We start from the raw sequence: 27,383 nt of genomic DNA, 5'->3' as shown, positions 1-27,383 counted from the left end.
TATATGAATATGTACCGAAAAGGAATAATGTACGTACTATTGTAAACAAAGTAAATGGTGTTACAAGCTTTTCTATCTTATATGAATAGGATTGGAGATAGCGGTTTTTTTTTAATTATTTATATCATTGTGAACATAACGAGTCTGTATATAAAGAGTCAATGTTGACTGTCCACAGCACGGCATCGGGCGTGGCGCGGCGCGATGGAGGACGAGGTGACGTTCATGTTCCAGCTGGGGGTCCTCCGCGACGTGGCCTCTGCGCCCGCGCACCTCCTCACGCTCGCGCATCTCAAGGAGCTCGCCGTCAAGTTCGTTCACGAGAAGGTATTACCCCCAACTCCTAAACAACGCAACGGAAGCATGTAATTTAAAGTGAAACATTTTAAGAGATTTTTTATGAGACCTCATGGTCATACGTCTTAACCATGGATTTACAATAAGACCAGCTGGTAATGGTGTAAGATATCCGTATGGGTGAAACTTCCTACTCTACTCTTGACGATCCATTGTGATAGTTCAATCTCGTAGAGAAATCCCGAGCATGACCACTTTTCATGCTTCGTCTAGCTTCGATGAAATAAGTAATGTAACCGCTGAAGCCACCCAGCCGCTTCATTACTGTAATGCAACCGTAAATATCGAAAGTCGTATAGTAATGGACGACAAAAAAAGTTTATTTTAGTTGAAAAATAAGTTTCGTACGCTATGTAAAGGAACCCATTCCAATCCCATAATACAGTAGTATGTGGTCATAGCTCGAGGAAACGCGTGGCGATCCCTGACCGGGTGAAACCGCGGTCTCCCGTATAGCGCAGAGGGCAATCACCAGGGGGGTTTTAGTGGGTAGGAATCCCACATACCCCTGTTCTCCCAGAATTCCAGAGGCAGGGCATCTTGAACGTCCGGAAGATTACCACCCCCGTCCACCCCACCCCCCGAAACCAAAAAAAAAAGGTCGAGGAATCTTTTTGGACCGAGGTTTATCCCGGGGATCTTACACCAGGTCACTGACCTCCCAGTCCATTTCAAATGCGCAGCGGTGTAGATATAGTAAAAAATTAACAAGAGATGCCTAATATTATGATGTGTGAAGAATCGTACACTGCACATATATAAACACTAAATAATAAAAATCATATGCGTGCGTGATAATTCTATTTTCTTTTTTATTAAATTCTTTTATGCCAGTGAACGTAAAGCGACAACTAAAATATTTGATAGTATATTTTATATTCAAACAAGTTATGTATATTGCGTTCTTAAATCAGGAAGCACGCATAATTTAACTGTTTTTTTATTTCAGAACGAATAAATTATAGTCTATAGTGTTAATTTATGTTAAAAAGACACCGATATCCGTGTATATATACGCATAGATATATTTTTTGTTTATATTATTTTGAGTAGTCTTCGCTGCGAGAACCAATCTAATGTGATTCGCATAAGAACCAAGGTTACAGATGTAGAAGATTTGCTTATATGAAGTAGATAGTGGTCGAGGCATAGCGTTCGTGATTAATGAATTATGGACCCTAAAGGTTCTTGAGCGTATTACAAGCTGGTAGAGACACCAAGGGTCAAGATCACATAGCCAAGAAGGCAGGAAGTCACTGTATGCTAGCATCGTATCTTTGGGAGTGGCTTATGCCCTACAGTGGGCGTCTATATGCTGTTATATGTTATTCCTTGGACCTTTCACAATTGATTTATTACTGATTATATTTTAAAAGTAGAGATAAGAATAGATTTTTAATTTTAGTGAACGTGTGAATTTACTAATTAGTGAATGATGTAATATAACATGACACGCTTGACATGAACCTCCTCATAAATTTCTCACATCCTGTGGCCTCTTATCCAGAACCTTAAATCTCCACAGACCTGACATGACCTGATCTGTTCTACGCGCTATGTGGCCTGTTCCACTACCTTTTTGATAAGTCCGCGAAACCCTTTTTGAGGGTCCACTTTCACCCCTCCTCCTCTCTTATACCCACAGAGGCTCCACAGCCCACAACACTATTCCCACCGACACTCAGAACAGGGTAAGTGTTGTTACCACCACCGAATCTACTCCAACTACCACCTTACCACGAGTGCGCTGCACCAAAGTCAAGAGTTACAATTTTCGTTGGCCTTTATCTATCAAGTAAATAGCTTTAACAATTAACTGACTCTAATCGGCATACAGCCACAACACTATACGATTACGCTGTTTTAGTACTAGTCTTCATTTAACGGCCATGTATCTATCAGAGGTATCGGAAAGTAATGTCGCTTTTTTTAAGTTAAATTCACGCGACTTCATTTTTAACAAGTTTCTATTTCTAATCAACAATATATTCACGTTCGTTATCAACAACTTTTTGCCGTCTAGTATACAAATTTTCATTGACGCAGCGGTTAAAATCAATCGGTTTTTCTGTAAAATATGTCGACAGAAACGATATTACTTTTCAGACCCCTTAATGGTTATGTTTGTTGTATTGCAGACTTCAGCTTCGCTAGCTCATATTAGATGCAGCTGTAAAGGCCAAAGGCGGGTAAATTCAAATAAGTGTTATGTCGGGAATAGTCATTCAGTTTACTATACAGCTGTGCTTTATCTTCGTCTGAATAGGTCTACTTTACATTCAAATGGACATTTACAGGCACTTTTAAACTATAAATATTTGGGGAACTAGAATAATGTCGTTTCTGTCGACATATTTCACAGTAACACCGATTGATTTGTTACCGATCCGGCATTGATTTGTATACTAGATGGTGAAAGATTGTTGATAACGAAGTTGAATATATTGTTGATAAATAAAAACTTGTTAAAATGTAATCGTGTGAATTTAACTTAAGAAAGCGACATTACTTTCCGATACCCCTGATATTAAGCGTTATAAGACGTCAGTGTATTCTATAAATAAGCCAGTACCGGTTTGAAATGTCTACTGAAAAATATTTTTTAACTACTAGAAATTCATCAGTTGTTATTTTAAATGAAATTTAACTATATATATCAAACATCCAAAAAACCAAATTCCACACATTTCGATCAAGTAAAAACTTTCAAATGCTATAAAAATATATTACCGATAGATCCCAGACAATGGGCTTAACCGGCTACCGGAGAGGATCCTGTTGTTCCGCCACGACTACTGCTCGCCCAACGTGCTGCAGCTCATCAACTCGGCGTCGGACATCACGGATGAGACCCTCGTAGAAATCGTCCTCACTGCCAACGGTGAGATACAGTTCTATTTACTTTTGGTGTACTGATTGGTACACTTAACACTAATCATACCAACAATTACCAGGTACCTATTACTACCATAATGTGTCAAATAACCCGACTTTATGTTTACTGCTTGAATGTATAAAGTATGGTTATTAAGAAAGAAATGAAAATTAAATTTATTATAATTAAACAAAATAGTATATTGACCATTTCGTTTACAAACGCAAAAAATAATAATTTTGGATCCATGGGTCATTTGACCCCTTGTGGTATGTTTAGTGTTAAAATACAAAAAAGAAACTTTCTTTCCAACAAACGTGGCTTCAAACGCCAGATAAATCTAGTGGTAATGAAGGTATCTCAGTACCCCCAAGTATAGATGGTTTGATAGGTATTCTCCATGTAGGTCAAGAAATAAATTTTATCACTAAACATTTCGTTTGCAACTGCTAAAGCCTCATTAATTGTACAAGATATCTTGTAGTCTTGTTAGAGCCATGTATTGCGGAGAGAAATAATTGCATAGTATGAAATTATATGTTACCATCACGATATCAGCCAATGGACGCTCACTGCAAGGCAAGGGCCTCCACGCGACCTTGATAATGTCGTCGGTCTACCAAGTGGGGAGACTGCCCACGCTGCATCTACCAGCTCGTGGTATCCATATGGGCGTTGCCACTTTACACGAGCAATTCTTCGAGCTACGTCAGCGGCTAAGAGCACACATGTCGACTCTCAAAGGAATTAATTCCATCACGTGTTGCAGCTTTACTATGTGACGGCACAGAGGGCACGCCGATACCCCGACCTCACGCACTTGCGGTGCACTCCTACAAGGCGCCGACCTTCTGCGACTTCTGCGGTGAGATGCTGTTCGGATTAGTCCGCCAGGGACTCAAGTGCGAAGGTAAGCGTTGTCTACCATTCATACCCTCAATTTATACATCATAAAAGAATTCTCACATATCCTAGCATTACTTAAAATTATACATAATTAGTTAGGCACAAGGTTCTTTTTTCTAAAGCAGGGACGCGAGTTGAAAATCTTATTTCATTACAATGCGTAACTGCTAGTTATCGCCTGGTATATTTGAGCAGACAGAATGGGAGAGGTGAACAAACGCCAGGCCATCTGTTCTCATATACCCCGTGTGCGTCTTGTTAATCGTGTCCGCCCTGTTTCACTCGCACAACAGAAGAGAAAGAACTGCATGAATTGATAATTTTAGCTCATCCTAGATGAATTTACCTGAAAAAGACTTTGTTGTTTCATAGAAAAAATGTATTTTAAAGCGATCTCCAATTTTTCATAACTTAATTTCTAAAATTTATGAATTCCAGACTAAGGTACATAAAAATTAAGTTCAACTATTTTTGTCGCTGTTTCAATTTTTTATTTATTTTTATTGTAAACAGTTGGTGTGTTATATTTTTTTATTCTTTATCTCACAGATATTAGCGTCTATGTGTTTGTTTTTATATCACTATATATATTTTCCTCTCTTTTCTTTTGTTCTTGAGTGTTACAGTCTCTTGTTTCTCTCTAGCTTCTGTTAGATACCAACGCTGCTAGCCTTGTAGGGTTGTTACAACTTCTTCTGACACAAGGCTAAATTTTAAATTTCTCGCACTACTAATTCTGCCCCTTCTCGAGCGCCAGCTTTGGATGTTATTTGACGAGTCTCAGATTCGGTTAAATTATTTCTTCATCCCTCAGGATGATTTAGGTAGCTAGTGTTAAAGTGTTTACTTGCATTAGTGTTAAGTTCCCCAAGTCACTACTTAAACTATTTCGTAACTCGAATATTAAACGATTTTAAACTAAAGTCAAAAATAACTACAGTACTTGGCGATAAATATTGCACATTGATCTTAGGAAAGAGACAATCGGCTAATTTCGGCTTCGTAGTAGAGCACTATCTCTGTCCCACACTACCTATGTGACGTTTTGTCAGTCGTGCGACAGAGATAACGCTCTACAAAGCCGAAAGTCTCTTTCCAAAGGTCGATATTCAATATTTATCGCCAGGTATTGTAATTTTGTTTTTGATCAACGTTTTTTCAATCACTTCCTCGTCCCCATACAGACGTTATTATATTCATTTTATAAATATTACTAGCAAAGATGGTGTGCAAAAAATTATTTCCTTGATTACATGTTCAGGTTGCGGCTTAAACTACCACAAGCGGTGTGCCGTGAAGGTCCCATCTAACTGCGAAGCCCCGGCGAGCAGTGCCTCGGGCTCCTCCGCTAGGCGTGCTTCCGGAGCACCACGGAGCCCCTCCAGGAGCTCCGCCCACAGCCACGCATCACGTGACGATTCACTGGTAAGGCGTATTGCTGACCTTGTTACAGGAAATAACTGATTTTTATTTATAAAAATTTCATAACGCACTCACTAACATAAATTTTTTTTTTTGTATTCTTTACTTGTAGGTTTAATTAACAGAAAAAAAAATTCGTTCCCTCTGAGTAGGGAAGGAGGAAAGGGATGGTCACTTAATATGTTGTTCTTCCTTGCCGATTATAGGCGTGTAAGAATATTTAATATAACCATTGATATCTGAACAATAAAAATGATATCGTTATATATTCAAATCATTATTATTAAAAAATCAAATATATTGTATGAGCAACCATTATTTTCAGGGAAGGGTTTAGTATTTGTGACGTAATTAGATTACATATGAGTTTATATATAAAACTCTAGGGAAATTACTATACATATATGATTATAAAAGATTGACTATGTGTTTATAACCAAGGTATATATCACGGATCATTTAATTTACGCTATTGAAAAATTCACTTTAAAACTGCATACAAAAAAGACATGTTTTTAAAGAAGCAATTTTTCTTGTAGTGTTAATTTTAAAATATAGAAACATTGTTATATTTTTATACAATATTAACCACGTACTTAAAAGAAGTATTACTTAAATAAGTAACTTACGATAATAGGTAATTGTTTTAAGGTCAAAATTCGACTGACTAACTTGTCACAAAACACAAACGTGCTCATATGTTTAAGTATTTCTTGAAATTCGAATCTAGAATCATTTTGTAAGCTGCCAATGACGTAATATTTAAAAATCATATATTTTTGACACATTTATTTTTTTTATTATTGGATTCGAAGATGTCTTACAATATTATAACAAAAAAAAATATTTATGATATATTTTTGTAGATGGTATTATTGAACACAAATTTATCTTCAAACTTCTGCCACGTTTGGAATGTTCCGGAAGAATCTTATAAAATATAAAACAGACATTTATATGAATTACTTTAACAATAATAGAATGAGCTGTATTTAATTATAATATATACATTTATTGCATCAAAATCAAATTTTGACAAGACAATACTTTGTGTCGCCACACAAAAATATGAAGATATATTTAAATAGTGTTGCCACATTTACGATAATAAATGTTTATAAATACAATTTGCGTAAACATTCCATGGTACATAATTGTAAATTGTAATAAAAAAAGTAATTGAAAAATAAATAAAAAACACATTTTTGTATTACTATTTTGTGTAATATATTCAAACTATTAATAGAGGTAATTATGTATGGATTTTTCTAATTATGGCTTTCTGTGAAATAATAAATTTGAACCCAAATTTGTTTTATAAATAAATGACATATTCCTTTTCTATTGATGAGTTTGTATATGTAAAACACACATAAAAATTCCTTATAAAAAGACATAAATAAAAATGAATTGTTTAAAACAATTTATATTGTCCAATTTTGTTTTTACGGCAATAATATATTTTGATGTAAATCTCCAATTATATTTACTTTTTTGTAATAATTTTGATATATTTAGTTAGTAAATATAGTATATGCATTTATAAAAATTCCGTCCATATATTAAATTGTTAAATAATATATTTTAATTGTTGTGTCATTACAACTAACAATGGGTGGTGGGTATTAATGGAATATTTGTGATTATATTTTTAACGAATAAATGAATTTAACGATATAATAACGAGTTTTATTTTTAATTATCCGATACCCATCATCCATTGTCAGATGAAAGAAAGAAAATTTATGTAAACATATTGTAATTGTAGTAAAATGCTACCGAAACTGCTGTACCGCGCCTTAGGTATACTCGCGGGGGGGGGCACCTCGCTGCTCTTTACTGACTTATCGTTATAGGAAGATTGAAGAAATTCTTCGTACTGGCTATAGTAATGACCATCATTTCAGCAATAAAACGTCCACTGCTGGGCATAGACCTCCAAGATAGATTTCATAGGATACAGATTCCAATAGGACTTGTGGAGCATGTGTGTTCACCAGGTCTATACGACGGCTACGGGAAACGGAATGAAAGTTTTTAATTAATAAGCGGATATCAATTACACGAGTAGACGCGACGGGCGTGTGGGAACGACTGGTGACCAGAGATGAATAGAAGCCGAGCTAAAGACAAGAAAATTATATATAATCACTCGCTAGCGCGCATGTTGTTTAATTGTATCTCTGTATCTTTAAACTTAGAGTCGATTTTCGTGAAAAGTTACGGCTCGTTCAAAGTTATAGAGAAAGAGATGGCCTTATGTAGTTATTTACACGTAAAAGAGAGAGACGTATAGCTATTGTATGTTGGTATTAAAAATGGAAACTACAGATTTTCGAAACGACAACATCACGCGCGCGGGCCTTTAGCTTTTTGTGCTCATTTTTAAAAAAAAATTGGGCACTAATTTTCGTACCAAGAACATATAAGAAGAATCAATTGAAATATTTATGGCATGTCAAAAGTAGGTTCCGACGCTCTGTAAACCTCCGTCCACTCGCCTTTGCAGAGAAGCTGACATCGTTACTCATACTCGAGGCGGTGACGTATTGCTTCGCGTATAGTAAACATCAACAGGCTACTAAAAATCTAAGCGGCAAAAAATGAGCACAAATAAAAATTGAGGATTTGGAATTTTAACCCTTTCCTTATCGCAGTACGTTCCGCCGAAGTGACACTACTGAACCAGGCAGCGCACCGCGAAGTGTGCACATTGCATGGCGGTAGGCTGTTGTTCGAATTTTCTTATTTAAGTGTTACATTCTAAACATTTTACTGGTATATTAATTAAAAATGGAACTTAGAATAATTTTTAGTAATTTATTTAGCTGTGATAAATCTTAAAACAAGGAATCTACACGTAAGCCCATATTACAATTTTTACGTTCATATTTAGATTCCCGTCTTTTGCCATTTGCACTGCAAACAACGCACCTTCTACTTTGATTTATTCCTACTGATTTATAAATTGAAAGTAAAACATCTTTCGGTGAACTTTAGTAGATTATTATTGCGGTGATACACTTTTATATTTTATTTTAGTTTCCAAATACACACTATACTTTCGAAGAATTGTTTTTGTGTAAAGGCGCATTCAATAACATGATTGTGCCCTTAGAGGTATCAATTCAATAACAATGCAATATAAGGAGCGGCAAACGGATGCTATCTAAAGGCGGCGCTGGTACACGCGAGGCGTCCAGTGGAAGCCGGCTTACTCCGGCGCTGGTAACGAAAGGGCTAAGGCTTCCAAGGGTTAAGCACTGTTGAAATTTACTCTTACTTTAGATAACATACGCGATAATTATTGGAAAGACATTTGAACACAAACATCGAGATCTATTATAAGTTTACATTAATAAAAATAGATGAGGTATAAGATGTATAATTTATCATAAAAAATAATAAAAATTAAATTTGACACATAAATAGGCTGCTTTTCTGGCAGCAAATAATGGCGGAATGATCGTTGCAGTGGGTGTGTTGATTACCTGGTTGCGTAACCACCCAAGTAGATTCGTCAAACAGTATTTACATTTATTTTTAATTTTACAAAATTAAGTCAATAAATTACTATTGTAACTGTTATACCTGTGCACCCAGCACAGGAGAAGTACGAGCCCCCAATAGTGGGGGTCATAAAGAATAACTTTTCGTTGGTTCAATCTTTTCATACGTATTTAGCCACTGGCCAAACAGTCAGAGGTATGAGAAAAAATGCTAAAGCATAAGTAAGAAAAAGACCAATATTTAGCCACTTCCGCACACGGACTCTGTGTTTGGCACTAATCGGTGTAACATAACTCCTGAAGATGCCCCGTGGAGGGGTGAAACACGTGTTGAGTGATTTGACGGTGGCAGTTGTGTACTTCGCATTGTTTGCCGCATACGCATTTATGAGCGGGCTGGCGGGCGGTGCACTTTGTTGCACGACTACCACTGCATGTGCGGAAGTGGCTAATTATTGGTCTTTTTCTTACTTAGGATGGACTTCCACAAAGTAACGCCTGGTTCAATTAAATGCTAAAGCATAAGTTACAGGCTCTGGTAACTTTAAATTTATTATCCAACGAAGCTGTAAGAGATACAGGCTAACTTCAACTAGCTTTACAAATACAATCATACCGTCAGCCAGTCAGATTAGTGTTTTATATTCATTTATATAATATAATACGATTACATATGTTTACTAAATCATTATTTATATAATAAAGTTTCAAAAGATATCTTAGTGCCTTATTTCTTACATTTTTTATGGAATTAGGCGTTACCTTGCGGAAGTCCATCCTAAGTAAGAAAAGGGCCAATATTTAGCCACTTTCGCACATGCAGTGGTAGTCGTGCAACAAAGTGGACCGCCCGCCAGCCGGCTGATAAATGCGTATGCGGCAAACAATGCGAATTACATAACATTACGAATGACAGAGTGACACAGAGGGGCACTCTGTGTTTGGCACTAATCGGTGAAACGACAGTTGTGTAATTCGCATTGTTCGTATTATCAGCGGGCTGGCAGACGGTGCACTTTGTTGCACGACTACCACTGCATGTGCGGAAGTGACTAAATATCGGTCCTTTTCTTACCTATTTCTAATAGTTTTATATCTGAAATTAGTACATTGTTAAATAAATAATATTATGACATTGCCATAGTTTTTAATTGATCTAATTGTGTGTTTTGTTTGTTGGCACATTTACATGGTTTATATTATAATGTATAAATTCAGAATTGTTAAATTTTATTTAAAAAGGTCGATTGTTGAGTTAATAGTCGATTTTTCTCTGATCAGCATTCCGAGCCGGTGATAGCTTCCAATTTATGTTTTAACACGTTGACTACCACGTCAGTCACCGGTGACTGACACCGACTTTTTCATTTAGACCGCACCAGTCACCGGTGACTGACACCGACTTTTAGTTTAGACCGCACCAGTCACCGGTGACTGACAATATAAAATATGATGATATTACTAAAAATTTAACATTTTACAGAAAACTTTAATGGACTTTATTGAAACAAAGTAAACATCAAAATGGTTGTACCTGTTTGGTCAAATTTCGTGGTATTTTTTGGACACTCTGTGCCGCATTTTGTTTAAATCACGATTTGCAATATTTTCGCGTTGCGTAAACTCGGCAATGTTTTGTCTGCAGTTTGTGTCGTTTTTTACTGATTGCAATGCTACAATATTGATCGTCGGCTTCCTCGCATTTTGTTGAGTAGATCGCCAATCTTCTGAAGTTCTGTAATGCTGATCCTCTTCGTCGTTATATTTTTGAATTAAATAAAACTATTTAGGATTACTACAGTATTTAGTAAAAATTCAATGACCAGTTTCTGATACCACTTCAGAGATCTTTTTAGTGGACTTATATAAACATTCATCTGATCAGATAAATCTACAGCAATCAAATGTACATGTAAATGCCTACTTGAATAATGGTATTTTGAATTTGGAATATATGTTTATTACGTCATCAGGTGGGCGGAACCAGCAAGCGTTCGGCAGGTGCCTGGCCACCTCCCACGTCACTTGGTATACCACACACCTTTCAAGTCCACACGTACACCCGGCCGACGGTATGCCGGCTATGCAAGAAGCTGTTGCGCGGACTATTCAAGCAGGGCATGCAGTGCGGCGACTGCCATTACAACGCCCACCGCAAGTGCCTCCCCTTCGTGCCCAAGGACTGCGGCGCCGAGATACGAGACACGCACAGTGCGTGTAGTGTATTCAATTTTATTTATTTATTTAAACAATTCTTTCATTCCCCCTCCTGTTCACAATTTGCAGAGATAAATTATTGAAGGCAATTTAAATAAGGAAGTATCATATATATGGTGAGCTTATATAGCAGCAAAAAGTTTTCAAGCTTTTACATATATTTCCAATCACCCTATATAAAGTTATCGCTCTAAAATACGTTACATTAATTTATATTATCTGTTGGAATATAACAGTTCTATAATTGATTTTAATATGTGGTCATCCTTATTATGTATGGCGGACAATCCCACTACGTCGGACTGTCCTGTCCGCGGCGGCAACATGCGCGCCCTAGCGCAACCATTTTTATTACTATATTATCATTGCGTTATTTATTACTTCTGAAACTATGAATTTTTGAATTTTAATTCACCCGTTTCAAGCTTTCACACCTAATACCAATCACCTCTGTATATATTTTGTTCACCACCTACCACCGCGAACTTCTCCAAACGGAATTTCGCAAAATACATTCATAGCTGATCTCTACTCGGCAAAAGAAATATTCCTATCAAACTCCAATACTCAAAGCCTTATGGTTACAGGGATATGGTGATGATACATAGATTGTGTATTACTTAGAATGTTCGCTGCTGAACATGGACTTCCTCAACAGATTTCCAATAGGACCATTTGGATGCGGTGTACAACCAGCTAAGTAAGAAAAGGACCAATATTTAGCCACTTCCGCACATGCAGTGGCAGTCCTACAATAAAGTGCACCGCCCGCCAGCCCGCTGATAAATGTGTATGCGGCAAACAATGCGAATCACACAACCGCCACCGCCAAATTACTCAACACGTGTTTCACCCCTCCGCGGGACATCTTCAGGAGTTATGTTACACCGATTAGTGCCAAACACAGAGTGCACTGTGTGGCACCACTGCATGTGCGGAAGTAGCTAAATATTGGTCCTTTTCTCAGTTAGGATGCACTTCCGCGAGGTAACGCCTGATTCCATTAAATACAACCAGCTACTTGCGACAACCCTAATAAGTACGCCTGTCCACCTTGTAGGACATCCAATGTTGTGTTTACCGATCCATGGTCTTCACTCCAGAGTCTTAAGCATGGACATCCATTTTCACCCTGCCCAGCATGCCCGTTGCCATTTCCACCTACCAATCCACTACATTGGTTGAAGTTTGGGTATCACTGTCTAATTTGAATATATTTATATTACGGATCCTTGCAGGCGAATACCAGGATAGCAGCACCGGATCGGAGCTGTCAGAGAACGCGAGGATACCAGACGATGAGTCCGACGAAGGAGCAGACGGTCCAACTGATGACCCAGATCTCGAGGTGCGTGTATATACGAGCAAGCCTCGTGTACTTGCACAATACATATTTCACGTGTTTGAAGGGACAAGCGCAGTACAGCTTACTCAGGCGCTGAAGTGACATTTGATTTTAGTTTGATAAAGCAGACCGCCAGATGGCGCTAAATCCAATTTTTTTTTTGATATTTTGATCTCGAAGGCTTCCTGAAGAGCTTCGAATCATGTTACACCGTATTAATACCGGATTGTGAGGTCTTGACCTGCTGTAAGGCACCTAAGTGGGCCGAACCTAGCCTTGGTAGGTTGCTATTGGCTTTTCTAATATTGCTGTAGTAAAAATAGCAAGACTTAACCTTTCTGTTTGTAATAATTGGTAATTGCCTCCTGTACCTTACCCGCGAGGACAAGGTGGCATTAACTGGTTTCGAATTTAGCTTGTATGTAGTTGAGTCGTGTGAATATAGGACAGTGTGACAGTTTAATCTCCGGGATAAGTTTATAGGTGGCAGCACCTATGCTTAGCTAATGTTACTCCTTTTTGTACGTACGTAGTAAACGTGTCGACATTTCTGTCAGGTTTTTTTTTTGTTTTCCAGTCGCACTATGATTGAAATTAGTTATGTATTCAAACGTAATATACTCTTTGGTATTAACAGGCGGTGCAAAAGTAATGTCATAATTAAAATGCGCAGCAATTTTGTAATAGATTAAAAAAAGAGATGTATTGTGGTAAAAAATATTTGATAGTGTAAGATTATTGATTTTAATTGTAAATAAATAACATCGCTCTATTTCCCAACACTTGCGTTGATATATAATTTTATTGTTGCTCGCAAAACATCAGGCTACATGTTGGCAATATCTTCTTCGATATCAGCATTCAAGGTTTGTAAGATGCTTGGTTTATTACGGTAAAAACGAGATTTTAACACTAGATCAAAAGCTTGATTTCGAGAAATTGAAGGCGCGAAAACGGAGCATAAAGACGACGAAATTCACGTTACGCTTAAACAACACACTAAAATTTTGTCAGAAACAATAATTTCACGTTATTGAGGTGTGTATCGACCCATTGTTGGGTGGCAATTATTTCTCTATATATCTACATCATAAATCTCAAAGCACAGTCACATTTGGCACCATTTGCGAAAATTAAGTCATTTTCACATTATGACATTACTTTTGCGCCACCTATTTTAATCATTCTAGTACTAAAATATATATGTTTATAATTCCCACGTCATAAACTACACCCAAATCGTAAAAACGAAAGTATTAAATCAGCAGCCGGTCATATTTCATAAGTTATATTATGTATTCTATTTTTAAATAAACGTGTTCTTTTTTTAAAAAATAGAGTCGTTTAATATGTAACAACCATTTGCTAGTAAAATGTGTACTGCTAGTATATATATATATATAGTTGTGTTTGGATGTACTGATGTTGTATGTTGCGACCGCTGTGCAAGGTGCAGCTGCGGAGGAGGGGGGAGGAGGAGGAGGAGCCGCAGAGGGACGTGCTGCCCGACCGCTCCGCCAGCAGGCCCAGCAGGTGACCGCCGGGGCCGCGTGTGGTGGGGCTATGGGTTCTAATGGTGGTGGTTCTTCTTTAACTTTTAACTTGCTGCAATAACCCGAATACCCCTTTGGATTGATTATTCTATTTCAAGCTTATCTCTAAAATAAGGCTTTGATTTAAACTAATGTCCTCTGTCATTTATCTATATATGTCGGACTTCTGTTACTTCCGACGGCGCTAATAGATGGCGCTAGTTGTTTATAGTCTTAAGTTATCTTAAGTAAAGAGTCAACAATGACCTGACAAGGTATACAGGGTGATTGGTTATATGTGAAAAAGCTGATTTATGAGTAGAAAACTTTTAAGCTTTTATATATCCAATCAACCTGTATAACAAGCAAGAAAATTAAATAACTATTATTTGCCCCATATTTGCATTGCAAATAAAGTATATAATTTTTTAGTTTTACCTATTTCCAAATCATAATATTTAATAACTGATTAATATTGGATTAGTATTCTCAGGTTTAAATCATATGTCGCGTATGCTTCAATATAAAAATAATATAAGCATGCCTTATGAAGTAACATAAACTTAATTTTGAACTGATAGTTATTAAAAGCTGGGCTAACTTTGACGTCAAACTTATAACAATAATTAAACTTGTCAAACTTTAAAGATCAAAGATCTATATATGAAGTCTAGTTTCTAAAAAAATATCGTAATATCTATAAAGGTTCAAACTACAACTATAGCTAATCACAAACTTCAACTAGGTACAAACAATATATATTTTAAAAGTTTTGTTTGCCCCAATGACTTTCTTTACTACTTTCCCGGAGCATAATAGGTAAATGTGGTGGAATTTTGGAAGATTTGGTCTACCATGACCATACCATGGTTTAATGGAATCATGCGTTACCTTGCGGAAGTCCATCCTAAGTAAGAAAAGGACCAATATTTAGCCACTTCCGCACATGCAGTGGCAGTCGTGCAACAAAGTGCACCGCCCGCCAGCCCGCTGACAAATGCGTATGCGGCAAACAATGCGAATCACAAAACCGCCACCGCCAAATTACTCAACACGTGTTTCACCCCTCCACGGGGCATCTTCACGAGTTACGTTACACCGATTAGTGCCAAAACTCTGTGTTTGAATTGATTACGTACTGGAGATATGAAAATCGAAATCGGCACCATCGCCTCGCTGATGAGGAACATAAAATGCTGTCACATCTTCCTATAATACTGCAGGTAGTAAAGGAAGTCACTAGCGCAAAAAAATATTAACCGTTAATAATTTATTCGAACTACTGAGACAATTAATAATATATAATAATAATTATTATTAATTATAACGAAATGTAAATAAAATTATAGTGTAAAATATGGCGAAGGATATAAGGCAATGTATGGAAAGAGTGTATAAGAATATTATAGAGTGAGATAAAATATGAAGGATGAGAGCAGGAAGTGTGGGAGCGAATATAATGGATAGAATAGAAGGTATCTATTCTTAAAAATGATAGGAGAACTGGAGATCACAAAAATGAGGCCATTAAGAAGAAGGTACTCGGTATGCCTCGCTTTGCGTCGTTTCGTTTTGCGTTTTTTTCGAAATTGCGTCGCTGCTTAATTAGTACTAATTTTCACTGTGCGTCGTCAGATTTTCGAGGTTTCGTTGTTTTGAACTACAATCTTCAATTTTTAATAGATTTCTGTTTTTTCTTCTGAAAGATGGCAACACTTTTGTTTCTAATTGCGCACTGCCATCAAAACTCGGTGATTTCCTTTTTAAAATAAACATAATTTTAATACATTTTCATTTTTACGTTGTTTTGCTAATTTTAGAGTTCAGTTTCAATTAAGTATTGTGTTGTGCTTTTGTTTAAAGAAAATCAATTTATATGAATACAAAAAAGGACAATATTTTTATACTTACTTATTATGTAACATGTAATATTAAGGAATAAAATTGTATATTATTTTTGTTTATAAAATGTTTACTTTGTTATATTTTCTATTCAAAAAAGTATTATTTTCGTAACACTGTAACTTATTTTCAATCTTTACGAGGTTTTCTAAAGAAAATCTTAAATCACTTCGCGTTGTTCTTATTTGGGTCGTGTTATTTTGGAACGTAACCACGACGTAAAGTTATGTATTGGTGTACAGTTAAAAGAGTTCTACCACCATAGAACCCACGAGCCAGCTCATGTAATACAGCAGGAGGAGCTGATGTGTTCACTGTTTCAGCTCGTCTTCCTCGCCCAGCGCTAACATTCCACTCATGCGCATCGTTCAGTCCGTTAAACACACCAAGAAACGCGAGGGGCAATGGCTCAAAGAAGGCTGGATGGTACACTTCACCAATAAGGACAAAACTGTAAGTTCATCATTGCTTAAAAATTATCACATATCATCATGGCTGCAGGATATACCTCCACTCATATTTTAGAAAAGCTCGGTTCGAAGCGGCCAGATTCCAGGAGACTATCTCCTGTAAAGTATGTCAAATCATAAGAAATACCAGAAAAATGATCATCATTTTAGCCGTCCACAACAGATGTCCACTGCTGGGTATAGTCCAATACCGTACATTTCCAATACGACCGGTAGGAAGTGAACCAGCATCATCAAATCAAGATCATCACTCCATCTTGTGAGACAAGGTCATACTCTCGGCTTGCATGCCTGTGGTCTCTACGTTTACGACACGATGGAGTATACATATATATATATATATATATACATGAAAATTTTATATTTACACACCTGCCTACTAATCTATGCAGGTTGACTGGTAAAGACTGCCTATAACGCATAAAGCTGCCATTAAATAAATTAATAAATTGTAAATAGGGTAAATAAATAAATATAAATTACAAGTAAAATAAACATGTTACATGTTATTTGGTATTAAAATCAGTGAATATAGATAGATGCTAATTGAGTACACAGAGTGATCGATTATAGGTGTAAAACCTTTAAAGATTAGAATTTTGAAGGTTTCAGAAATTCTAAATAAATAAATTATTGTAGAAAAGAAAAAAGCCGTGTTAGAAATTCAGATATACAGATGAGAGATATATATATATACATATATACATGTAGCTCATTTGTCACCCTTCACGCTAAATACCCTATAAAGCTTTTACACATATAAGCAGACACCCTGTATTAGGGGAATTTTAAATCGCTTATAGAAAAAACATCAAATGATACTGGTTCTCTATGCCAGTACAAACGGAGAAATAAAAATAAATGTGAATCTTCGTATTTCAGATCAAACGCCACTACTGGCGGCTAGACAGCAAGTCCATCACGCTGTTCACATCGGAGCAGGGCACCAAGTATTACAAGGAAATACCGCTGAACGAGATCTTGGCTGTGGACACCGCACGCCAACCGCACTCAGGTGACCTGATTATTATTTGAATTATTACAAACTGCAGCGGAAATTACCTTAGTAAGTAAGAAAAGGACCAATATTTAACATGCAGAGATTTGGCGGTGGCGATTGTGTGATTCGCATTGTTTGCCGCATACGCATTTATCAGCGGGCTGGCGGGCGGTGCACTTTGTTGCACGACTACCACCGCATGTGCGGAAGTGGCTAAATATTGGTCGTTTTCTTACTTAGGATGGTTTTCCGCGAGGTAACGCCTGATTCCATTAAATATTACCTTAGTGGTGTATTTTTCAAACCACAACTTTATCTGTGCCGCCTGATAATCGTTATTAATACAAGCAACAGAAGTTACCATCATTTGCATATCATAAAGAATATTTTTTACCAATAAGGCGATAACAAATGTGTGTTTTATAACAATGCCCACCACAACAACAAAAAAGCCGTCAAGCAAACATGTTTATGAATAATTACTTTTGGCCGATATTGAGGAAACAAATTAAAAACCATAATTGTTTAAAAATTGAGAAGTAAGAATGAAGTTAGAGAAGTGAAATCAATCTTTAGTGTAAATTCTTGTTGCTGAGATGGGAATTTGTTGAAACTTTTTATATTTTTCTTTATAAACTCGCTACTCGGCTTGATTTACCGTTCACCGAGTCGCATAGGTTAATAATAAATAAAATGATATTATTTAATTCTAATTGATTGAACGCAGCGTTTCTTCTAAATTTAATTTAAATATATTTTTTTCTTCTTTATAAAAGCTTCGTGTAATGATTATAACATATTTCACGTAAGAAAAAGACTAATATATAGATACTTCCAATAGCTAGTGCCAAACACCAAGTCCGTTAATCAGCGTATCATAACTCCCGAAGATGCCCCGTGGAGGGGTGAAACACGTGTTGAGTGATTTGACGGTGGCAGTTGTGTACTTCGCATTGTTTGCCGCATGCGCATTTATCAGCGGGCTGGCGGGCAGTGCGCTTTATAGAACGATTACTGCTGCATAGCGGAAGTAGCTATATATTGGTCCTTTTCTTACTTACGATGGACTTCCCCAAAGTAACTCCTAAATTCATCAGATATTTCATGTGTTTAGACGTGATGCACTGCTTCGAGCTGCGGACCGCCAATGTGGACTACATGGTGGGAGTGGACCCAACATGGCAGGGGGGCGCTGGTGCGGGTAGCGCAGGTGGAGGGGCAGTACCGCCTCCACCATCCGGCGTTGGGGCCTATCTGGCTCGGTCGTGGGAGACCGCTGTTAGGCAGGCTCTGATGCCCGTCACCCATCACAATGGTAAGCATTAGAACAACTCCTCGTCCGCCCATTGCCACGCCCGGCAGGTGGTCTGGCGATCGCAGTGTGGTATGCAGAGAACGTCGCTGTTTATCCTCTGGAAACTTGTTTAGTTGCAGTGGCAATCCTGTGCAATCAATGCACATAGTGTGATGATATAAGATTGTATTCTGGGAATCGCACCATCGGCCTTCGTCTACTGCCGGGCTATCACCGCTCAACAATTAAACAGGAACAATTTCTTCTTTTTTCTTTATTAAATCTTATTTCATAAAGAATATAAATCATAAAGAAAAAATAATATTAAATATTTTTTCTTGATCACCAATTCCGATGGATTCGGGTTTCATTCCTAGATAAAAACATCGATAATTTTTAATGAGATATAAATAAGATCTATTTTTTTATTAAACTTTTGGTAAATGATTTTTTTTAAAGTTGCAATAAATCTTTCTGTAATAAAACAGGTTTTTATGAGATAATTAAACTTTAAAACATATTGTTTTAACTAATGTATAAAAGACATTTATGGTGGCAAAAAAACCGATTGAGTTTAATTTTACTTCAAGTTGAGTTTCTATCAAATCAGTCTTGTCTGGCATTCTCACGACGATATAAAAAAATACCAGAAGAGCTTTTGATGAAATTCAAATCAATTTGAATTACCTAATAATGGCAACCTTCAACTTAAGGCTTTGATGGTTCCAACAGGCAATATTATAATGCGTACGTCAAACATTGTTGAATTCCATATAAACAACAATCGTATTGATGTTATTGACTGTATTTACTATTACTTACTTTATTATTTGAAAAATAAAAAAAATTGTGTATGGTATCTTTAGCGGAGGGTGGGGAGAGCTATGTGGAGGCGGAGGGCACGGAGGGCCGCACGGGGCGTGCAGCAGAGATGGCGCAGCTGTACCAGATCTACCCGGATGAGGTGCTCGGCTCCGGGCAGTTCGGCATCGTGTACGGAGGTCTGCACCGACGCACGCAGCGACCTGTCGCCATTAAGGTCTTATTTCATCACCACATATCATCAACCGATCTCTGCTTATGAATACCTTTCGGCAATTCATCACTCTAAACATAGGCTACCTCATTAATTCCTAATTGTATCGTTTGGAAGCAGGGGATACATCTAGATCTATCGTATCTATGGGACAGGGCATTATAATATAATATATAATTTCCTTTATTCAATTTCACATTTTATCATAATCAAACAATTTTTGTATATTTACATAACTTTATGTTTTATTTATATCACATTAGTGTTTTACTTTTCCTCCTATTCCTTTAATTTCTTACCTGACCTGTACTGTTTTCATCTTTATTTCTATTAATTACGATTCCACTCTCTTATAGGACTATTGCTAGAAATTTGCTCAAATGATAATTTATTATTATTTCGCATATTACATATGTAAGGACAGGCTTAAAAATTTTATATTGTATTATATTATTTTTAAGCGTGTGGTGGAGTTTAACAGGTTAGGTACGCAATATTAGAGACAACACCTAACGAGCTGGAACACAAAAATTAAAACGCTTAGATGAAAGATGGACAGTTTATTTTAAAAGTCATCCGCCTACAACTTCAGACACACCAACGCCGTAATAAATTATTTGTCATACGAATGAAATAATTTTTACATAAAACTTTCACCACTCATTTGTACATATTAAACATTGATTCAAAATTGATATAAGATAGTATTTAATTACATATTCCATCACAGCACTAAAGATTTTATACAAATTCACAAACAACGACACATATGTCACTTGATGCCGTTCGCCATTATTATATTTCATAATATTTTTCGGCGTGAGACGCGGTTTTGACAACCGCCTACAAATCATACGCCGCGCGTCTTTAGTTTTTGCGCATGCGTAGACCGATGGATTGACAGATAAGCGAAAGCATTTTGACAACTGTGATTATATCAGTTCAAACACAAAAATGTTGATTTTAATCATTATAGGTCATAGACAAACTAAGATTCCCAACGAAACAAGAAGCTCAGCTGAAGAACGAGGTAGCCATCCTGCAGAACCTTTCCCACCCTGGTGTCGTGAACCTGGAGAGAATGTTCGAGACGCCGGAGAGGATATTCGTTGTGATGGAGAAGCTAAAAGGTGATATGCTGGAGATGATACTCTCGCATGAAAAGGGCAGACTGACTGAGAAGATCACCAAGTTCCTAGTGGCACAGGTTAGTATAAAATATTTTGTGATTTATACAAATTAATGGTTTAAGAAATAAAAAAATAAACTGTGGGTAGTATAGTATGAAAAAGCGTCTTTAAACATTACGTGCTTTATATCGTATAGAAAATAATTTCCAATAAGAAAATATAAATTAATGTTATATATTGAAAAGTGATAACTTTGGAAATAGATGTATCTTTACACCCATAACTAAACATCCTGTATATATAAATCCGCACAAATGATTACCGCCATCAGATTCTAGTCGCGCTGAAGCACCTACACGAGAAGAACATCGTTCACTGCGACCTGAAGCCGGAGAACGTGCTGCTGTCCTCTGATGATGAGTTCCCTCAAGTCAAGCTGTGCGATTTCGGTTTCGCGCGTATCATCGGCGAGAAGTCCTTCCGTCGCTCCGTTGTTGGCACGCCTGCATACCTTGGTAATATTTCACCTGTCATCTAGCCCCCATCGTCATTTCAGACGTAGGCCTATGCCCAGCCGTAGTTCACTTCTGGGAATAGTCCTCTATAAAAGATCGCCATGGTGACCAGTCTCGCGCTCTGCCAGCATCTTCCCGCGACCATGACTAAGTTGTTAGTCAACATAATGGAGGCCCACACAAGCCTTGTGGTCGTGGTCACCACTTGTAAACCTTTGGGCACCAATGGTCGACAGCTGCACGAGTGATAGGCCTTACCCACTTCTAATCAACACTAACAATTCTTCGATTTATGGCGGTGACTTTGATTCTTCTACAATACAGTCGCACAAAAATGTTAAATTTTTCTCTTTCCTTCCAACGAACGCATTGTTAATTAAGTAAAGTAACACCAGATAAGCTATCTTTAAGTTGTAATGTAGAAATAAATATAGAGGGTAAGCCAAGTATTTAAAAAAAAACTTACGGAAGGAAATTTATGATTCTAATATAGTAAATACTTGAAAATCTTATTTTTAAATAAAATTGCATCTCTGATGTATGTGCCCATTGCCTATTAGAATAGAAACGCACACAACTCACTGCCAATTCACACGAACCATTCTTCGAGTTACTTATGTGACCTTGGTTCGTATCTTGTGTTTACATAAGTTATGATAAATCTAAATAATTATTTTTTGTACCTACCTACTTAGTATAAACAATAGTTTTCACATAAACCCCTCTTTTCAATTTGTAATGTTGGTAGCTCCGGAGGTACTACGCAATAAGGGCTACAATCGGTCGCTGGACATGTGGTCGGTGGGCGTGATCGTGTACGTGTCTCTCTCGGGCACCTTCCCCTTCAACGAGGACGAGGACATTAACGAGCAGATACAGAATGCAGCCTTCATGTACCCACCGACACCGTGGCGGGAGATATCCGCAGAGGGTGAGTAAAAACTATGGCTCCCAAACAAGTTCATATGGAATGTGGTTATCACTACAGAACCTTCGTGGCTTATATTTATATTAATGGTGTAAAAAAATGTGTGGTGTCGGGCAGCGATCGACCTGATCAACAACCTGCTGCAAGTGAAGCAGCGCAAGCGGCTGTCGGTGGACAAGTGCGCGGCCCACGCGTGGCTGCAGACGCGCGACGCCTGGCTGGACCTGCGCGCGCTCGAGCAGCGCGTCGGGGTACGCTACCTCACGCATCCTAGCGACGACGCTCGTTGGCAGTGACGCCACCCCCACCACCACCCCCACCAACAACAACAACAGGAACAACATGACACGTGAGTGAATAAATGATCGTTCTAGATATAATCTTTATGCCGTTCTTCTGTAGTCGTAATAAAGTTAGTTTGGTAATACCAACCATACAATTCGAAATTCGGACCTCTCGAGACAAGTGACAGTCCAAATCGAGGTCCCGTCAAAGGGGGCCCCTTCCTTCCGGATGTTAAGGACGAGTGATAGGTTAAGTTGAAGTCCCTTCAAAGGGGTCCATGAGTGTAGTCACCCTTTTGAAAGTCCCCCTTAGCGTTTTAGGACCACAGGTCCTCCCAATGACTGCTACTGCCCACCATGCGATGTCAACTTCAGAACCTTAAGGCTCCAGCGGCCATCTATTGTGCGCGCTATATAACATTTTTTATAGCCCTTTTCACGGCTCGTTGAACGAGTAAAACTCTATATATTGATATTATTTGAATGGTGATGTTTTATTTTTATTGTATTTCAGGAGCAGCAAGCCTCCGGAGGTCTTGAAAAAAACTAAAATAATAAAACGAAACCTGAAATTCATCTTGGTCAAGATAAAATTGAGGCGGTAGGTGGAGTGGCGGTGTGCGCAAAAGTCAACATCACGTATCTATTTTTAACACTTTTTTTTCGTAACAATAGATGTCGCTTTAACATTTTAATTATTCGCTTTACTGTAACACCATTTATGAAGCTTCTATTTAAGACCATTCGAACACAGTCTGTGGTGATATGCATATTATTATTTAGTTTATTTTATACATAAGATGTGAATTAGTTTTTTTTTAGGCTGCCATCTTGTGGGAAATATAAACTTTTAACTTTTTTATTCTTTGCCTAATATACGCTAAGTATAAAATGATTCAATTTGTTTATAACAATTAGAAAATATTATCTTTTAGGGCCTAATATAGATGGCGATAATTTTAACTACCCACTCACATATATTTTTTATAAATATTGATTTTTACGTAAGTATAGGTTTTATTTGAAAACATATAATTTTTTTTACTTAACATACATTCAGTATGTATATTTTAATTATTAAATATACAACAGTGTATAAAATATTATTGTCTTAAATGTTTTAATTACAAAGAAATATTTTTTATCTATATTTAATTGATCATCACAAATATTACAGACTATGTTAATATAAAGTTTTTATTGTACTTAAGATGAAATATTATGAACGCATCTTTTTATAGTTTTTTTTTTATGAAAACAAGTTATTTCAAATTGTTTATAGAAAGAATGATTGATTTTTGATTAGACTTACCACCAGTATCCCAGCATTGGGATAAAAAATTAAACTGTAGTGTTTTTATATAGATATAGTGAAATATATTTTAAATACAAGTTTTAATAAATCGCAGCATTCCTACGTACCTAACATTTATTTACAGTTAATATTAAGGTTAACATTTTTTTATTATTACAGTTTTTATTTATTGACGATATGAAATATTAAGAGAGTTTATTAGGATATTTTTTGATTTTATACAGATGTTGATAAATTGTTTACGGTGAATATTGTTTTTGATAGAAACGTCTGAAGGTCATTGATGAATGTGTGACGAATGGATCCGAAACGTGGCCGCTTACTATGGGCTTTATAAGAAAGTTCAGAGTCACTCAGAGAGCAATGAAGATTGCTATGTTCGAAGTTTAACTGCGAGGTTAAATTAGAAATTTAAATAGCGATCCGCAGAAGAAACTATGTCACTGACATACAAGTGGCAGTTGAAAAGGCACATCACTACAACCGATGACCTTTTGGAGACAAAAGGTTTTCGAATGGCCACCACGAGGTAGACATCACCCGAAGATATATATAGGTTATCGTGGCGATGTTTGAGGAAAGTCTATTCCTTGCAGTTGCTATCAACTGAATGTAATAATTTTTAAATGTCTATGGTTTAATTACTCTATGATTCTAAAAATGTTTTGTATGAAATGATCCACATGCTATGTTCATATTTAAGCAATATATTGCATATCGAGTTGAAGTTAAGATTTTAACAATACCACATTGTTTTCAACAAAATGTTATTTTTTATAATAATTTTTTTAATCAATTTCTCTGGCTTTGTTGCTATGAGTGTATAAAATACATATCTTTACATATAACGCATGCTTTTATGTGCCGATATTTTATTTAGGTCAAAAAATAAAATAAAAAAATTATTTTATTACTTCATATGTTTAGATACTAAATGTGAAAAAATTCAAATATCAGGCTTGATATATTGTTAACAACCTGAATTTAGTCTTCAAAAAATTAACAAATCCTTCAGGGGTATATTTTGGAACTTTCTTTTTTTTTTAAATCTTAATTAAAAAGTATATGGTCAAAAAAATCGTAAATTAAATAGCATTCAAAAGTTTTACGTCGATAGAAATGCGTGTATTTGTCGACTCATTTACATGGTTTATAATATAATGTGTCAACAATGTTTAATTCAAAAAGGGCAACTTTGAGTTTATAGCCGGCTTATAATATATAATAACAGATAGTAAACACTATTTATAATCTTATTATAATCGATGATTCAAAAGTGGCATTTACATTATGCTTGCTTAAATAAAGATTTAAAAATTCATAGGAAATCAACAGAGAATATAATGTGACCAAATTAAGTAGCACTATAATAAAGAACATAATTTAGGTTGGCAACTGTTTTTAAATTTTGCCGACTTACACGATGACATGACAAAATTTGAATTGTTCTTTTGCGCGTAATTTTTTTCACAAATTTCGTTTAATATTTTTATAAATGTTGTTTAGTCAGACCATTTCTATTTTGGGTAATCGTAATAAAAATAAATTTATACAGATGATTGATAGGTGTAAATTATTTAAAGGGGTGAATTTAAAACATTTATTTCAAATGACGTATAAATGATCACTCTGAGATATGTTACATTATTTTTTTTTATGTTAGAGTTTTATGAGCAACTGGCCAATAACATCTATTGATACAAAATCTATAGGGACAGATAATAAAAAATAATTATATTATGTATTAATTCGAATTTTGAAAATGTTTTTCTGTGTTGCCGTTACGTCATTTATTTTAAAAAATATATATTTTTGACAGCAAATGAGCTATGCATTCACCCCTCTAGAGTTTTTTTTATATATTTCATCTTACTTTCTATTGTTATACATATATCTGAATTAAGAGATTGAAGATGCATCTCATATATGACATAGTGTTTAGTATCTGTTAATATATCAAGTTCCACATTTGAATTTTATTTACATTTAAACACCAACACCTACGTTGTAATATGCTGACATTAAATGTAATAATCTAATGTTTATTTGACATAATTGAGGTTTTATATTAGAATATTGTAATAACACCACAAAGTAAAATAACGTAATATTTAATACATTAATTATTATTAATTTTTTATGTATTTACATCACGTCCGCCAACTAAAAAAAATTATTTCTTACCTATATAGGTTTTAATCATTACGTATTGTACTTATAACAGGAGATCGAATAATTTGATGTATGCTTAATGTTTAACAATAAATATATGGAGACGGCTTTAGTAAATCATTAAAAAGTGTCTGTATAATGACTGACGAAAGTGAAACGTGGTCTCTCGATCATTAAAATGGTCAATCACTCAACGGGCCATGGAGTGGGCTATGCTTGCGGTTTTTCTAAAAGGTCTGAACAGAAAAGACTAAAGAAATTACCCGACAAAAGACAGCGAGGTGGCAGGTTGAAGTGGCGGTGACCATGCCACGTAAGTCTGTTCGCAGACGACCGCTGTGGCCTTCAGTGGAGATCTCTGATTGTGACAGGGAGTCCACCAAAATGGTGAACACACGACCCTGAGGGCCAATTCCAAGCGATCGGAAATCTTTGACGGAGGTCCATGACCAGCAGTGAACGTCTTAAGTGATGATCATCTGTATACGGGCAGATATATGTTGTCTCTTTTTCGTTTTCCGCTATACCGCACCTTAGAAAAATTCCACGAAGCGGAGGATAGAAGAGTACGAATATCATCGAGCATTAAGAGTGAACTGCTCTTTCCTATACCGCCCCCCCCCCTTCCAGAAGTGGCACAGTGGTTTCACTATAGTAAATTGTTTTTTATCATAAGCCAAGCTTCAACTTATAACACTATATACCTAATATTCATTCGAATATTTAATCTGTACTTATAACGCATTTTTAAATGTTAAACATTCAGTACCCGGCGATAAATATTGCACATTGACTTTTTGAAAGAGACAATCGGCTAATTTCGGCTTCGTAGAGCACTATCTCTGTCCCACACTACTTATGTGACGTTTTGTCAGTCGTTGTATTTCGTGCGACAGAGATAACGCTCTACGGAGCCGAAATTAGCCGATTGTCTCTTTCGAAAGGTCGATGCAAACTTATCGCCGGATATTATAACATTGTTTTATTAATTACTCTTTTACATTTTTTACTGCCAGTTGAAATTAGTTTACGTAGTTAACTAGAAGTCGTTGGCATTCAAGCCTTAATTCAAATGACAAATGTCTTAAGGCGCAAAAGAAAATATTTTTTACTTTAGTGTCTTCCAATGCAAATTTTAAAGTGAGAACAATGCAGTGATATCTTTTTCAGAGTA

The 27,383-nt window shown here is 36.3% G+C and overlaps 1 protein-coding gene across 1 annotated transcript; it reads left to right on the top strand.

Annotated features, from left to right (window-relative positions):
- Window positions 1–181: 181 nt before the first annotated feature.
- On the top strand, window positions 182–22,782 carry PKD (serine/threonine-protein kinase D3). The gene is made up of 15 exons (XM_068763242.1): window positions 182–327; window positions 3,094–3,238; window positions 4,002–4,142; window positions 5,400–5,596; window positions 11,043–11,280; window positions 12,525–12,634; window positions 14,088–14,164; window positions 16,389–16,518; window positions 17,418–17,550; window positions 18,650–18,850; window positions 19,696–19,868; window positions 20,842–21,072; window positions 21,327–21,510; window positions 22,259–22,441; window positions 22,556–22,782. The coding sequence occupies exons 1-15, from the start codon at window positions 205–207 to the stop codon at window positions 22,732–22,734; spliced, it is 2,445 nt and encodes an 814-aa protein (XP_068619343.1). The 5' UTR covers window positions 182–204; the 3' UTR covers window positions 22,735–22,782.
- Window positions 22,783–27,383: the final 4,601 nt, after the last annotated feature.

Source organism: Battus philenor, unplaced genomic scaffold, assembly GCF_028537555.1.
Source record: "Battus philenor isolate CCGP_79_NKW_IND1 unplaced genomic scaffold, ilBatPhil1.0.hap1 SCAF_17, whole genome shotgun sequence".
Classification (NCBI taxonomy): Eukaryota; Metazoa; Arthropoda; class Insecta; order Lepidoptera; family Papilionidae; genus Battus; species Battus philenor.
The sequence above is the reverse complement of the archived record's forward strand: the minus strand, read 5'-3'. Positions and strand labels throughout refer to the sequence as shown.